This window comes from Varroa destructor, unplaced genomic scaffold (assembly GCF_002443255.2).
Source record: "Varroa destructor unplaced genomic scaffold, Vdes_3.0 BEIS01000005.1, whole genome shotgun sequence".
Taxonomy (NCBI): domain Eukaryota; kingdom Metazoa; phylum Arthropoda; class Arachnida; order Mesostigmata; family Varroidae; genus Varroa; species Varroa destructor.
The window spans coordinates 38381372-38396512 of NW_019211458.1; the positions used below are offsets into that span (position 1 = coordinate 38381372).

At 39.8% G+C, this 15141-nt stretch overlaps 2 protein-coding genes across 27 annotated transcripts in view; one reads left to right on the forward strand and one right to left on the reverse strand.

Annotated features, from left to right (window-relative positions):
- Positions 1-5183, reverse strand: part of LOC111252138 (uncharacterized) — a 44807-nt gene extending 39624 nt beyond the window's left edge. For 3 of the 9 annotated variants that reach the window (XM_022809641.2, XM_086989611.1, XM_086989615.1), the window contains exon 1: positions 2137-2293. The gene's annotated coding sequence lies outside the window, so the exon portion shown is untranslated. Of the gene's footprint in view, positions 1-2136; positions 2294-4485; positions 4557-5030 lie in introns of those variants that run through there. The other 6 variants (XM_086989618.1, XM_086989613.1, XM_022809639.2 and 3 more) reach the window with 5 other exon arrangements.
- The window catches only part of Culd (CUB and LDLa domain), a 162181-nt gene that overhangs the window by 132105 nt on the left and 14935 nt on the right, over positions 1-15141 (forward strand). For 15 of the 18 annotated variants that reach the window (XM_086989521.1, XM_086989522.1, XM_086989524.1 and 12 more), the window contains one exon: positions 2389-2510. In XM_086989521.1, the coding sequence (XP_086845647.1) occupies positions 2489-2510 (22 nt within the window). In that variant the 5' untranslated portion in view covers positions 2389-2488. Of the gene's footprint in view, positions 1-1697; positions 1717-2385; positions 2511-8626; positions 8772-13632; positions 13883-15141 lie in introns of those variants that run through there. The other 3 variants (XM_086989529.1, XM_086989527.1, XM_086989528.1) reach the window with 3 other exon arrangements.

Sequence of the window (15141 nt, forward strand, 5' to 3'; positions counted from 1 at the left end):
GTTTCCTTTTGAGCGGTAAACTAGCTTACAAGTTCATACTCCGCATAACCTATCTCCTGTCTGTAAGTAATATGGACCTATATCGTAAGGCGATGTAAGGTTCGGCCAATCCGATATTCAGGGATAGCGATCAATTCTGCGACGAGAACTATACCACTCTATCAAGAAAATTATTACAGGGATGATCGCCCCTGTTCAAGATGGCCGCTCTCTAGCGGGAAGTATCAGCCGACGCATAGAAGCCCTTTTGCATTTATAATGTGCGTTATAATATTAGTTAGCTATTTAGTCCTTGACAAAATGTATTCCAGTAGAAAGGGGCAAACGTAAACACAGTCTAGGTAGAATGGGTCCAAGACGGCTAATACGGGTAGGACTGTTCATTACATAGCTGTGAATAACACTGCAACAAAACGGGATTTTTTGTCTGCTGCTGTTCCGTTGATTTTGGGGCTCAAGATACGACAGGTTATTACGCGTTCCAGGGTTCGTCGTGAACATAGGCAAACGCGACGACGCGTAATGCTAGTCCACCAACTAGAGCACAGTCACAAAAAAGCGGAGCACCTGTCAGTCTACCATGACATAAGATGGCACTTTGCGTTCACGACCCCTTAACGACAACGTTTTGTATCACACCATTGGCCATATTTTAAATGCAGTAAGTATGGCACAAATAAAGTTTGCTACCGTGCCTACTGAACCGGCCTAAGAACTAGACAGAAAAGCTTAATGATATATTCGAAATAGAACTGTTAGAATCAAATTAACGAAATGCGACGACCTGCTTTTGTCCTACTGTGTTTTGTCATCTAGCGTTCATTTTCGAAGCGACCATTTTGATGTGGACAGTGGTGTGCATATTGGTTTTCATACGAATGGTAAAAAAAATGCTCCGAACAAAGCTTTTATATTTGTACGCTCTCGAACTTCGTCTTCAAGTAGGACGTACTTCATCGTATTTACAAGAACGCTGAATTAGCAATGGCTTCTAAACATAAATAAATAACTTTCCTTTAAAAGTATAAAGCTGAAACAGCGGAATGCTTTTTAGATATTAATTCTTCCGTAAGGATAGGATCTTCCGTAATATAAGAGTCATTGCTTAAGCTTTTAGCGACCTTGTGGGTCTATTGTCCATATACGAGAGAATGAACATTAATGATCATTTCGTCAGAACCGAATGTGCATTGTCGTTTACATTAAAATGTCGTACTTGCGTTACCCAACTTACATTATTGTCCTTCGTCTTTTGTTGGTACATAGGCATAATATTTCTTTTTGTCCTTTTTTGCTTACCGTATTTTTCCCATTGATCGCATGCTTTTATCTCAACACTTACTACGTTATCAATTAGCCGCTCTTGGTTCGCTCCTTCTAACGGTCAAGAAACGTTATCATCAATCAATGGAAGTCCATCGTTTCTCGATTCGTTATAATCTCAGGCCGAGCGGACGTTGAAACGGATATCATTGTTGTCTTTTGTTTCGCGCTTCAAAATGCACACCAACTCGACATAGTCATCTCAAAGTATTTGGTCCACCCCTTCGTCAACGACTCTGCCACCGGCCGTCGTGAGAAGTCTGCGCAGCCTAATTGATGTGAGCTTTGTACCGTTCATCAAAGTAGGCAAATGCATTACCTGTCACATGTTCGAGGTCAGTTCCTTTAAGCCCTTCGGCGAACTGGGTGATAAACAACGTCACGCCGATCGAGGTACCCTTGGTCTCATCGATCATGTCGTCGAAGTACCTATCGTTAGGTGTCTTATCGAGTAACTCTAAAATAACACGAAAATCTCCTCTAGATATGCGTCCAAGTCATTCTTGGTCGATCGTGTTGAAGCTCCTTTTAACTACATGTTCTGAGACTAATCAAAGGCCCCCAAAGATGCTCGACGTGTCGTTCCGCTGACTCCTCTTCTTTCTATTTAGCGTTACGTAATGCCATTTTGATCCGATTAATATACTACATTACTTTTTATATAGCAAAAAAATTAATTAGGCTAGACTATAATGACGTAGACAGCAAATCACTGCAACAAGCTCACTGCAAATACGATACCAATGGCAAAGCAATAACACAATCGTGAAAAATACTATACAACAAAGAGCAATCCCATTCACAATGCCATACCCGTCTCTCATGTCATTTATCTGGCTTAAAGCTGATATCCAAGACATGGAATCATCTCATGGCATCTGTCGTACATCGAACTTATGACACAACCGCATTTATGGTCATAATAAACAAGACAATTTAAACATCGGTACGTTAGTGTTTACCAGCTTGTACTAAATAGACATGTTCTCTGTCGCCTGCTATTTGTTTACCCATAGTAAACGTGTTTAACGCTCTCGTTTCTTTGCTCTCCTTTCGAATTTTCAGGCATGAAGTGATCGTGTGCACTTCCGCGGCGAGAGGGGAAGACGACGCCACACAACAAAAACATCAATAATATTAGGACACGACGGTGTCCTTCACAAAAATGGACACATTATGCAATCGAGGTATGTTAGCTAGGGTACGAATGATTGCGCTGCTAGAGATACCGCATGGCCGTTGTTGTGTACATACACTTTCGTGACAATTCCCAGTATGACACAGTGGTCACGTGTTTGCCTGTTATACTAAAAACACGCAAAGTGGTCTAAATTCGAAGCGCTAGATCTATCTGATAGAAATAAGTTTTGCTCCGCTCTTGTCATGTAACTTCTGTCGAATACCGTAAACTCTATGGTGTTAGCACAGATTTATTTTATTGAATTCGTCACTGTTTCATCGAAAAAGGTGGGGTTAGCTTTTTTTTGGTCAGTGAAGTGTACGACCAACGAGCTGTGTCTCGGAACGCAATGGCGTGAGAGGTAAAACAAATCGTGTAGCGACGTCTTTCGTGTTACGGGGTTCTCGTAATTCGTGAATTCCTTCCTGAACGGATCATCAGCGAAAGAACTTCACAGCCATGATATAATGACAATCATGTGATTAAATATTATTGTCAATGCTTTATTCGTGATAGCAATATTAGAGTTGATCTGATCAGAGCGTTTCCACTCAATTCTTAGTTACGTTTCCGTAAATAAGACATCTTCTTACGGTGAAGGAAATGGAAAGGTCTGATATTGAAGGAAGGTTAATGCCGAATTTACCGAATAACGGTTCGGCCATTATTATAGGCTTTAAATATATATACTGTATAGTATGGCTCTTTAGATTTCTATTTTATTATTTTATAGAACTAATCAATAATTAATGGTTCAAATATTGAGGAAAAATCGAAGCATCGCGGGAATAAATATTTATAATAATATTCTATCGTATCTTTAATATTGTATGCTGGGTCTAAATCTAACCACCCCTGTAACACTTCACAATTTCCGCCGTTCGATATTTATACCGGGGAGTTTGGAAATTATCTATAGGAAAAAAAAAAACATATATATATAGAACTAAAAGGGGCACATCCAATTAGATTCGGCTATACCCGGTTACCTGATGCAGGCGAAATGTTGTCGTCTATTCAAGTTATGTTTAACAACTCAAAAACTTGAGAAACGGATTTCTAACACGATACGAATCACAACCCATCTCGAACTTAACTTTTACAACTTACTGTTTTAACATCGACTATGGTATAAGTATAGGCACTTTATGCGAGCGATGCACAGACGAAGACCAGTCAAGTTCTCATAGTAAGGTAACACACCGAAAAGAAGAACTAGTCTACCCGAGCGCCTTCATTTTGGGGCACGATTTCAACATAGTGCCAAGAACGCAGCCGATATGCGATGTCAAATCTCATCAATATTGCCAGTGGACTCATTGCCGACGTTGTATCCTTTCGCTTAAATTTCAAACAAGCATCCCAGCGTCCAACCTACGAAGCACACTAGAACCAGCAGAGATGAATATAGCCGCTGATAATATCATCGTGGTTCAAATGTTTGCTTGTATGACGTGTCCAATGATAAAATGATTTCGCACTTGCAATATGGCAATCTCGAATAGAGATTTAGTACTTGTCAGAATAAAAAAACGAGCCGCGCGTTTCTGTAGATTCTATCACAGTCAGTTAGCATTCGTTCGAAGTACAGAGACTTGTTAGTCTGACAATTTTCCGCCCAAATAATTTTCCCCTCATTGCTATTGTTTACGATGTACGTCGCTGCCTATGGCTGTATGCTTCCACAGCCCGTACTGAAGCCCGTCAGCAATCGACAGCCAAAACAGAACAGACGTCTCGGCAAAACACTGATGAAAATCGCAAATTTAACTTACAAAATCCACGCCAATATAATGTAATATCCTCCACGGTAAATATGTTTACATAGATGTATCTTTTTTGCTTTCTCTCTCTCTCTCTCTCTATATATATATATATATATATATATATATATATATATATATATATAGTATGCGTGGGTGACGCCAGAACTACAATTGTCGTCATTGTCAAAATTATAGGTTCTACCTGTATGACATTACCTGGTGAAATTGCTGCCTTCTATAATGGGTTTACGTTGATGTTGAAACTGGTTTAAATAAAACGCTCCAAGCTAAGAGCGAATAGATTGATGCAACACGATGAGATACACAAACACACACACACGGACAGACAAATAAACATTCAAACATACGCACACACACACACACACACACACACTCACTGGTTAACACCGAATAAATACTCGACACGTTACTATAGCATAGCTACATCTAGTTGAGTAAATTTGCACGGAGCTACACGTATCCGTTGCTTTCCTGTGTTCTTTCTACAATTTTTCCTTCCTTTTCAAGGATCGCCAATAGCAGAGAACGAAGCTCTCGTTTGATTATTCTGCCTGCTGTGTGGTTCAGCCAACTCGACTTTTCACGCTCTATATTGTCGAATTCACGTATTCGGTACGGAGCTATTGATAAATGCTAATTCCGAACGAAACGTTCAACACTCACGCGCACATAGACAGCATTTCATATATATATATATATATATGTGTGTGTGTGTGCATATATTTGTGCTGCTACTACACCTGGAACACGCGCCCCCGAAGGTCGTAGATGGTGTGGTGATAGCAGGGGTGGTGGTAGTGCTTGCAATCGTTGTCAACCGCTGAGTAGCTATAGAGCCTATAGAATTCTCTTTCTCGACGTCCGTTCCACACGGATGGGTCTGATGTTTCTTTTCGCAGACCTCTGGGTTCGCCGGTATGGCGAGGGTCGCTCTCCTCAGTTAGATGGGAGGGAGGGTACCAAGGTCCGGGCTGCTTGACATGCTGGGTGGAGGACAAAGGCTACGAAAACCTAGCTGCCTCCGTAGAAATGGTAGACCGATCAGGGCTTTTCAGGGTGCTTCGGCAAAAAGATAATGATGTTTAAGCATATTTTACTGATCGCCGATCGTTGTTCAGGGCTAAATGTGGCGTAAGCAAAGCATGTGCGAAATTTCATTCAAAAATTATAATCGCCGTAGTATTACGAGTAGAAGCACATGAATTTCTACTCGAATTCCAACACATCAAAAAAGTCGTTTTATTAAATACAGATAATTTCCGGTGGGAAATTGGCAACTTTTTGGGCCTTCGAATTCAACGCATGGGTGTGTCGACGTCAGCAGAACACCTATACGCCGTAACTCCGAAGTTGACTTGATATAGAAATATCTTTCATTGCCCTTCCCACGAAATAAAAACGTACTTCTCCAAGTACCGAGAGAAGGAAGCAGTGTTTGTGAATTAGTTGGATAACCTACCTCAAATAATTCGCTAATATCAAATAAGACAACTCGTATATAATCGTCATTTGTGTTAATATTTCAATACAAAAGATACTTTTGTGAAATATACTTCAAGCTTTCCTATTTAAGTGTAAGTACTGTAATTTTTCTAAACGGTTAACCAGGCTAGTTTAGTGAAACCTGATTTATTGGGCTCTGATACAAGTATAATGCGTGTTAATAAATTTCCCCTTAGAGATGGAAGGAATTTTTTTACCCACGAATTTGCATACTATACGCGATGTATACCAATCTGAAACATGGCCGGAACGAGTTCTCTCTCCCTTCAGGTATCTATCTAGGTCAATAGGATGCTACGATATGCTTCAGATAGTTCATCTGTGCCGTATAGCGTCAGGGCACTTGGTTCATCGGACTCGTTCATGTCAGCTACAGGATATTTTGCATTTATTAAAATTGAGCGTCATTTCTTAACATAAATTATATGCAGAATAACTGTTGCGTGTAAATTAATAATATATATATATATATATATATATAGCTCGTTTGATGGTGTTAGACAAAAGGCAAGAATCATAACAAAAAAAAGAGCAGGCTAGCGTAAAAAGGGACCACGCTTTGATTCTTGTTGTATCAAGTAGTTGAGCTCGCCAGTCCCTATTATGGTCTTACTTATACCCATTTTTACAGTGTTGTACATAGATGGATTACTCTGGCTTTATTTTTTAAAACATTATTCTATTTCTCTGTTTGTTTAAGACTTGATTTGCTTAGTTTCAAAGTTGGCGGCGTTGTAGTTAATGTTGCCATCTTCGGCAATTAAGGTCACATACAGGTAAGTTTTGCGTCTGCTCTGAGCGAAGGGTCTGGTGACAAAACGCATCACTAAGCGAACAGCGGCTGTGAATGCGACAATATGCTATACGACATAAATTACGCCGTCGGACCACGGCCGTATTTAGTCCGAAAAATAAACCGGATTACTATGTGCCTAAAAACATTAATTTATATATGTATGATAGTTTTTATGTTGTCAGCTGTGTGTCATTTTTGCCGACGCTTAGGACCGAGGCGCAAGCAAAAGCTGTTTGCTTTGACACGCTAGACTCTTGGCTTGCATGATACTTCTCATTGCGCCCATTTGTAGATCCTTGTCGTTCGTTTCTTCGCAAACTTCGCACACTTATGCATAGGCTTAGCATCAACAAAGATAATGAAAGTAATAACACTGAGCTAAGTAGCTGGAAAAACAAGCATATTAGTTTAAAGCGCCTGCGACCTAATTCTTTTGTCATTTGGATGCGGACCGCAGCTCAGATCCACGGGGCAATATGCGTCTTTAGATAGCGAAGGAGATGATGGTTAAAAGATAGGAATCGACCAAAAATTAACACTTAAGCAGGGAAAAAAATTAGCCAAAATGAAATAACATAACGATAAGGATACCAGTATCAGCAACAGCAACGGGAAGCATCCGTCTTAACAATAAAAGTAAACTTAACAATGAGACACTATAGCAACGACAGCGAAAGAAAACCCGTGGGTAATCGTCCCAAACACGTTCCATCGCTTTACGTCGTGCATGTATCCTGATGTATGATATCATCTGACTGCATGACATTTTTAGGTGAATTGTGGCAGAGTTTGGATGTACGTCTAATTCTGCATAGTTTTTAGCAAGAACCTTTTCCTATTGTGCTACAATGGTTCGGATACAGACAGCAAGGTTTGAAGGGCAACAACAGGGTTGAGAGAAAAAGAGGTAGAAGTTTGAAGATAGGTAGATCAACAAATCGTTTGCATGAATACCTTTCTCATTGAACGAGGGTCCCGTCTATTTCGTCAATGGCGGAAGAAGGCTAATGTGCTATATGTTTTATGCTCACTACTTAGTTCAAACGATTGTGTTTGCGCATCGATTCGAACCTAGACCATTGCATGTCTTTAAGTTAAGCGGATCCCGACGCGTTACCCGTTGCGATATGACAGGGACAATCGAGGAGAACTAAGGAAAACCCAGTAAACAACTTTCATGCACGAAGTTTTTTCCAAAAGCTAGCACCAGTTAATGTGTACCGACAAAACGAAACAATTTTCTAATCAATCTGATATACTCTCCGATGAGTATAATGATCGTGCCGCACACTACGCCAAAAACTCGGGTGTGGATAAGCTTATTTTCGAGTTTGAAAATCGACAACTTATTTTTTACCAATTTAAATTTTGCGCGCTAGTAGACGAAACTGCCGAATCGCAAACAGTTGCTCAGTGTTTGGCACCTAACTGTTATTAAACAGTAGAGTCTAGTTGTAAGTTAAAAAAACATGTCCGTTTCTTCTTATTGGTAATACAGGAACGTTTAGTTTTAAATAAATTGTAATCTATGCGACTAGTTCTTAAACGTTGCAAACAAAGCAGAACACGAACAATAAGTAACGAGGACGTCTCGTGACACTGTAGCAAATGTGCGCAAATATAATTCTCGCGTGTCGTACCTGTACGCCCCTATACAACTAAAAGGATTTACTTATGTATAAAGCTCTATTGGTTTTTGCATAGAGACCAAATGAGGGTTGTTCGAAGAAATTGTACAGCGGTTGACGACAAATAAAGCGATGTGAAGTATGATTAATAGAGAGACTGCTTTTGTCGAAAGCGCTTACCATTAAGTAATTTTTAATGTAAATTTCTAATTAAAATTGTTTAGTGTAGCTATAGCGTTGCCGTTCCGACCGATTTTCGAGTGCAAGTATATTATAGAATACTCACAAACTAAAATACATACGACCTCCAGAATATATATGCATTCAGTAATATGTGTATAATATGCTGATAGAAGATTATTATCAGGAGTATCGAATACGATGTGAATTTTTTTTTAAAAAAAAATAGGTACACTCCATCGTCTTTCCTCGAAATATCTTCACAGTAATAACAACAACATCGACAATAATAGCTCGGGTTCAACTTTAATTGACCTGTCTTGTTCGCGCCATTAACGAACGTATCAGCCTCATTACACGAACAAAAAACGAAGGTAAGCCGGTCCGCCAGTTCTGTCGTAGGACAAGATGTCTATCCAGAACACCACTAATCGTTAGCACATTTTGTATTTATGTATAATTACATGCATATAAAGTCAGCACAACAACGTGACAGATCACGATGCGATATAGCAAATCTGCTTCAATATAGGATTTCGTTACGATTACACCATCTCCAGGGCGATGAAGTAGTTAGTCGCCTGTTACCATTGCTTACTTTTTCGCAATGACCAACTCACGATAGTTTCTATCACAATGGCATTATCTATGCGTATACATCTATGTACATGGCCGGAACCATTAGGTAAGCATAGTGGCCAATAGAGGGACCCCATAGGGGTGGGGGTTGCTTTGAAGCGCATCGTCAACGCTATCCTAAGAAGTACCAGAATGAGCGCGTGATTTTTACTGTGCGTTAGAAAGAATGACTAACTTCGTCAGACGGCAGCGCGGCGTTTGACGTAAGCATATAATTTCATACATGAATGTGGTTTATAGCGTTTTTTTTTTTTTTTTTTATTTATAGGCATTTTTCCAATTGATAAAAAATGCTAACGTATATATAAAAATTTCATTGGGAAAAAGTTTCTTCGCGCTAGAATTTATTGATTGCTATTTTTTACGATTGCCGATGTTCGGCCTGTAACCCACCCTACCCCTTTCTCCTGAAAGGAAGCTACCATTGTTGCTTTCACTCAGGCTGCGCCTTGCCTGCAACGATAACAGCAGGGGCGTATGGTATCAGTAATAACTAGTAGTATCTTTGTCCAGTTGTCTCGTTGTTCGCCAGCGTTCTAACTCTGGTTCCGCTATCCTATACCCCTTTTTCTCAGCATCAGCATCACGATCGTCAGCAACGGGACCTTCTTTAATATTGCACTTTGGTACGTACTTTTTTCACATTTGTATTTTCATTGTTGCCGTCGCCGCTGCTCAATGCAGATTTCAATGATTTCCCGCCTTCGACGATCCTACCTGTGTTTGATCAGCTCTGAGCCGCGTCGGGCGACGCTTCCTCTTCTTCGACAACAATAACTGCTCTTTTATTTTTGCTATAGATCATCCCCTTTCTCTCCACGGCTACTCCCACCGTTAGCATTTCTGTTTCATTTGTTCGTCCTCAGCTCTTCAGCACGGAAAAACGGTAACAATGTACCGCACTGCTTCGTCTCTATTCCGTCGTTGTCGTTGTTTAGCTTTGGTTCGCTTTTTTATTAATTCCAGCTCGTCCTGCTGCTACTCCTCCCTTGCATGTTCTCACTTCGTTGGTCTGTATGTACATGCAAAGAAAGAAAGAAAGAAAGAAAGACGCTTTGTTTCGTTGATCACGTTCGTTATCGTTTTGTAATGCGCCGCGAATCGCTGACCCAGTTCACCACCCATGTGGTCGCCAACCGCCCCTCAAATCCAAAGGGCAAAACAGTCAGAAGTTGACACAGCATTGTAAACGTCACAGTATAGTTGAAGGGTTACGATGCCGGCAAAAACAATCGGTTTGAGAATTGGTTGGACCAACGAAAAGTGACACAGAGTAATGACAACTATTAGAATGCGATACTAGCTGACGTTAAACGCTGGACATTGGATGGCATATCATCTACGACAAGTATGGTATTGTCATGTTGGCTGGCTCTCCCTCAGTTTCTCAGTGCAGATGGACCTTGTTATGCCGTTAGCGGTGCTTAACGCCACAGGCAACACGCCTTAAATATATATGTAATCTGTACAATCAACGCTCAACTAAATGCAAACAGATTGTTTCAGTCTTCAAAACCAAGTCGCAGTGTTATATTTTTGAATAGGTCTAGGTTTATTATTATTATTCTTTTACTGTACACCGGTACCCTATATGTATACGTAAAAAATCGGAGAATATTTTCCAGCTGCTGACTAATGATGTGATGTGTAAAAATGACATATCGTGTTTTAGCGATCGGAGGCACGATAGCATGATGTGATTGGATTTCAGCGAATCCCGTATTCGTATGTCGCGCTAGTATCTTGTGTTATGGGCAGCCAATATGTTCTACTTCACCATTTAAGCACCACGGCCGTCATCAGGACTGAATAGCTAGGTAATGGTGTTAATGTGATCTTGGCTGGATTGAGTGTTTTTTGATGATTTTCCGCACATAAAGTGTCGAAATAGGAAGGGGAATTGATGCCCCTGAGTGGCAGAAAACACTGATTAGAAGTTGTCAAACCAAATGCGAAACTGCTAAAATGGTTTTGTCTTCTAGCACGCAATGGGCAGCGTTGGTAGAAAGCTGAGGAAAAGCCTCCGCTGTCATCTGTAAAATCGGTATTAAGGATTAAAAAATGTACCATAAAGCGGGAGAACCGTGTGATTATTTACAAGATGCAAAAAACACAAATTCGTCTCGTTTAACATCCTCCGGAACAAATTAAAAGATTGTGGAGTCGCTGTCTCGAAGATTACGCTTTGTAGCCGACAAAAAAAAGGCTAGATTTAAGAGCAATAGACCTACCTGGCAAAAAATTCGGTTCAATGCTCGCATAAGGCTTGCCCATTTCGTTAAAGAGTGAGTCCAAAACAGGGCAGAAAGAACTGGAAAAAAATCTGTTTCTTCACGAATCTCATTCTGCAATTCTCCAAAAAGGGAACGCCCATCATGCCGTTCTACGGGTTGATGAACAGCCTTTTAAAAATTACGTCGAGCCAAAAATCAAACATCCATCTCTGTGTTATGAGTGTACTAACCAGCTAGTTATGATGCAGTCTATAATTTCTGGCAAAAAACACTCGGATGATAGGTTCCACAGGGGAAGTATCAGGCTAGCAGGAATATGTAAAGGCTATCACGCGCAAAATGCTGCCTCTGGTATGAAAATAGTTTTCTAACGGTGTCTATGTCTTTATGGCCAATGAGACGCTTCGTAATAAAGCTCGAAGTATACACTACCTGTTGGCAATGACGTCCAGGTGCTACCATAGCCTATTGTTACCTGTTCAGCAGACCTTAGTCCCATGAAAAACGTCTGGAAAGTCGTAAAATCATGGATTTGGGAAAACATAGAATAACAAATGTTCCTAATCTTCCTGAAAAACCACTAATGGGTGGAAACAGGGTCTATTCATAGCTGAGACAACAAGAAACGGCATCAAAGTTGTGCTCCGAAGAGCGGCAGTGCTTATCCTCGCAAGAAGCATATCTCAAAATACTATTGCTCGAAACTATATCGTATCGTTCGTCAGCAGTTTTAAAATGTTCATAATCTGCTGTATAGTAGCAATCTAAAGGAGAATAATGCCACTTCCCTAAGCCAAAAAGCCGTTTGAGGATATCTTGCTTTAGGACTGCGCAGTAGGCTTTAAAAAATGAAAATATTTCATTGAGTATCGACTGTATAATACAATTACTATAAGTGTTGTTACGGGGTGTAAGAGAAATCGTCATTGGCAATCGTAAATTCAAGCACGCGTTTTTTTATCATTCGTTAATATGTTTAATATAATGTTCTTCAAAGGTCATTATCACGCATCTCAGTGAGGTGTACCGCAGTGATTCCAGTACCCTGCTTAAAACCAGCTGGAGCCGCAGCAATTAAAGGCGACGTTAATGATAACCGTACATGGTCAGGACAAACGCACAAAGAAAGGTGGCTTCACAACAAAACGTTCATTTCTAACTGAGCATATTTTACTGCATTATCTTTCCATACGTTCTAATATGACTTTTATTTAGGACCAAGGACAGGCTCGATTTTTAAAGAGTGAAGATATGAATTGTTTATCTGCTTTAAGAAAAATATTCAAATTTTGGCGCCGCGTTTTCGAAGCCAATATATCGTAAGAAGTGCACTCATTTTTGGTCAGCAACCCTATATGCTATTTCACATTTGTAAATTTTCTTTTCAATCTAATTTCGTCTATAGCCTGTTACTAGTGATGGGTTTTTCCTTCGAATATACTGTATTATGCGATCACATGGCACTGCTCGGTACAGATCGTACACGTCCGTCTTGGCCGCTCTGTTCGGACTTTGCTTTTTTTCTAAATTCAAATATGACACATTTCTTAACAAATCGTTCATATCCATCAATCAAGCAATACTAAAAAAGAAAAAAAAACATGCAGTGGAGTTGGTGCTGACAATAGTTACACATTCGCAGCGACCCCTATGACTACTGTTAGAGCCTACTCGAACATCTGTTGTTTTCGCTTATACGTTATCTGAAATAAACCTTCCGACAGGAAGCTTTGCCTTTTTTACATAACGTACTGAATTCCGCGCCGTTAACACCATCCTGTTATAATCTGGTAGCATCTAGCTAAACTAGTTACCGTCATTCTTGCACGCAGTCCTAAATGTCCCGCTTCTGTCATTTATGACGGGGCATAAAAATTTCGGCCTCGGCGAAACTCTGGGGGAGAACCAGTACAAAAAAAAGAGACAATCTGGCTACGGATCAAACGAGTTGATGTTGTATGTACGTTACTATGCGTCCTACCAAACATTTCCAAAATAAGATTTCTATAAGATATTATTGAAATTATTCAAATCAGTGAAGTCTCGAGGTTATTGCTTATATCTAGATTTTTGTTCCGGCCTTCTTTGATAAGAGACGTCCGAGCGATTAAATGGCTCCAGATTTAACACAACCGCGTCGACGTGTCTGCCTCTGATTTGACAGTGCTTCAATTATTTCTTATTTTGCGATAGGAAAAGTTCACTTGTTTTTGCTGGCGTGTTCGATCATAAATGGCGAATTATCATTATCTGTCCTGAATGATATATTTTCTTATTAGCTTTTATCTAAGCTCAGTTCATGTATGTTACTTAGAGTAAATTCTCCCGTAACCGATGGATTATTTCCTCTGTTTCTCGCCAGTAATCGTTCGAATTCAATTCTTCCTACATTGAAGTTCTTGATCGCTGGTTAAGTCGGGTGAATCGTTGCCAATGTCTACTCAAGTGGGCCTCAGTATAAATCAACTTGGCCTATTTTACTGCAAAGGTTCACTTAGTAAATTGTGAAGGTGTCATAGACCAAACCAGAGTTCAGCTTCGTGGAAGAATCCAGTGGTATGAAGGGTTTCCCGGCGTTTCATACGACGATGAAAAGCGCGACGACGAGACCGGTAAGCGTGTTTGATGTTGGCAGAATTTGTGAATCAATGTATACTACTGGGAAGTGCTCTTCATTTTCTCAATTTGAGTCCTAAGCTTATAGATTATATACTTAGCTTATTGGATTACTCCACAAAGTATATTGATATATCTTTAAGGTGACTGAATATCGTGAAAGCAAATGGGCAGGTATGAGCAACCTGAATAAGAGAATAAACTCTGCTTTTCTAAGCGCCCAAAAAAATCCCCTAGAACTCGACCTCTCGATATAGAAAAACTTTTGTTAAAAATTGCGTTAAAGTCATAAATAGCGACCAGCGTCAGTTTTGTGTTGCTCTTTTCAGTCCAGTTAAAAACATAATACTACGTAACAATGTATAGTGCTATACTCTGAACTGTGATGCCAGTATCGTAAACCAATTTGCCGTTGTGACATTAACCTATATATATATATATATATATATATATATATATATATATATATATATATATATATAGAGCACCTCCACTTTTCGTTGGACGGCTATCACCAATCGGCGACCATTGTTCATACTTTTTTTCGTTCATCATTCAACAAAGCTGAGCTGTTAAGTAAGCCCTGTTTTCTGACGTGTGCACACGTGTGTAGTAGAAGGCCTGAATAAACTTTTAGATCTCCGACTGTCGGTAGATTGTTGCTATAGAAAAACATGTAAATCGTTCCAAGTAGTTTGTTTACGTCATTTTAACCCAAATAGTATGTTGTTTGAATAAGTTAGTCGTATAAATGACTGTGCAAAGTACAACCATAAATAATCTACGTTAAATTAATAATAGCCAGTTAAGCCCAGAGATAAATGACTACCGGCACAAATAGACTAACACAGGATCACTAGATCGTGCTAGTAGCCAATAACGATGGCATACGAAATGAGGCCGTAAAAAGTAAAAAAAAAAGGCCGAGGAACTGACGCTGTATATCATGACCTATACGGACACCATGCAGACTGTTCTCCTCCTACTTGTTTAAAACGAAAAAAAAAAAACTGTTGAAATTTCTGATAACGTACAAATTCGAGCACGTTTCTCCTCAATGTGTATCTGAGACGCAGGATAAGTGGAGCACGACGTGACGCCGTCTCGAGAACAGCAATTTTTTTTTCCTTCCGCAAGATAACCTAATAAGGTTTTAATGTGCTCACTTGCGAGGTATCATAGAAGTGTTCCGATCTAAGGGTGCATTTCTTCGATGCACGAAAATAAACAGCTTAGAAGTTTACCCCAACGAATT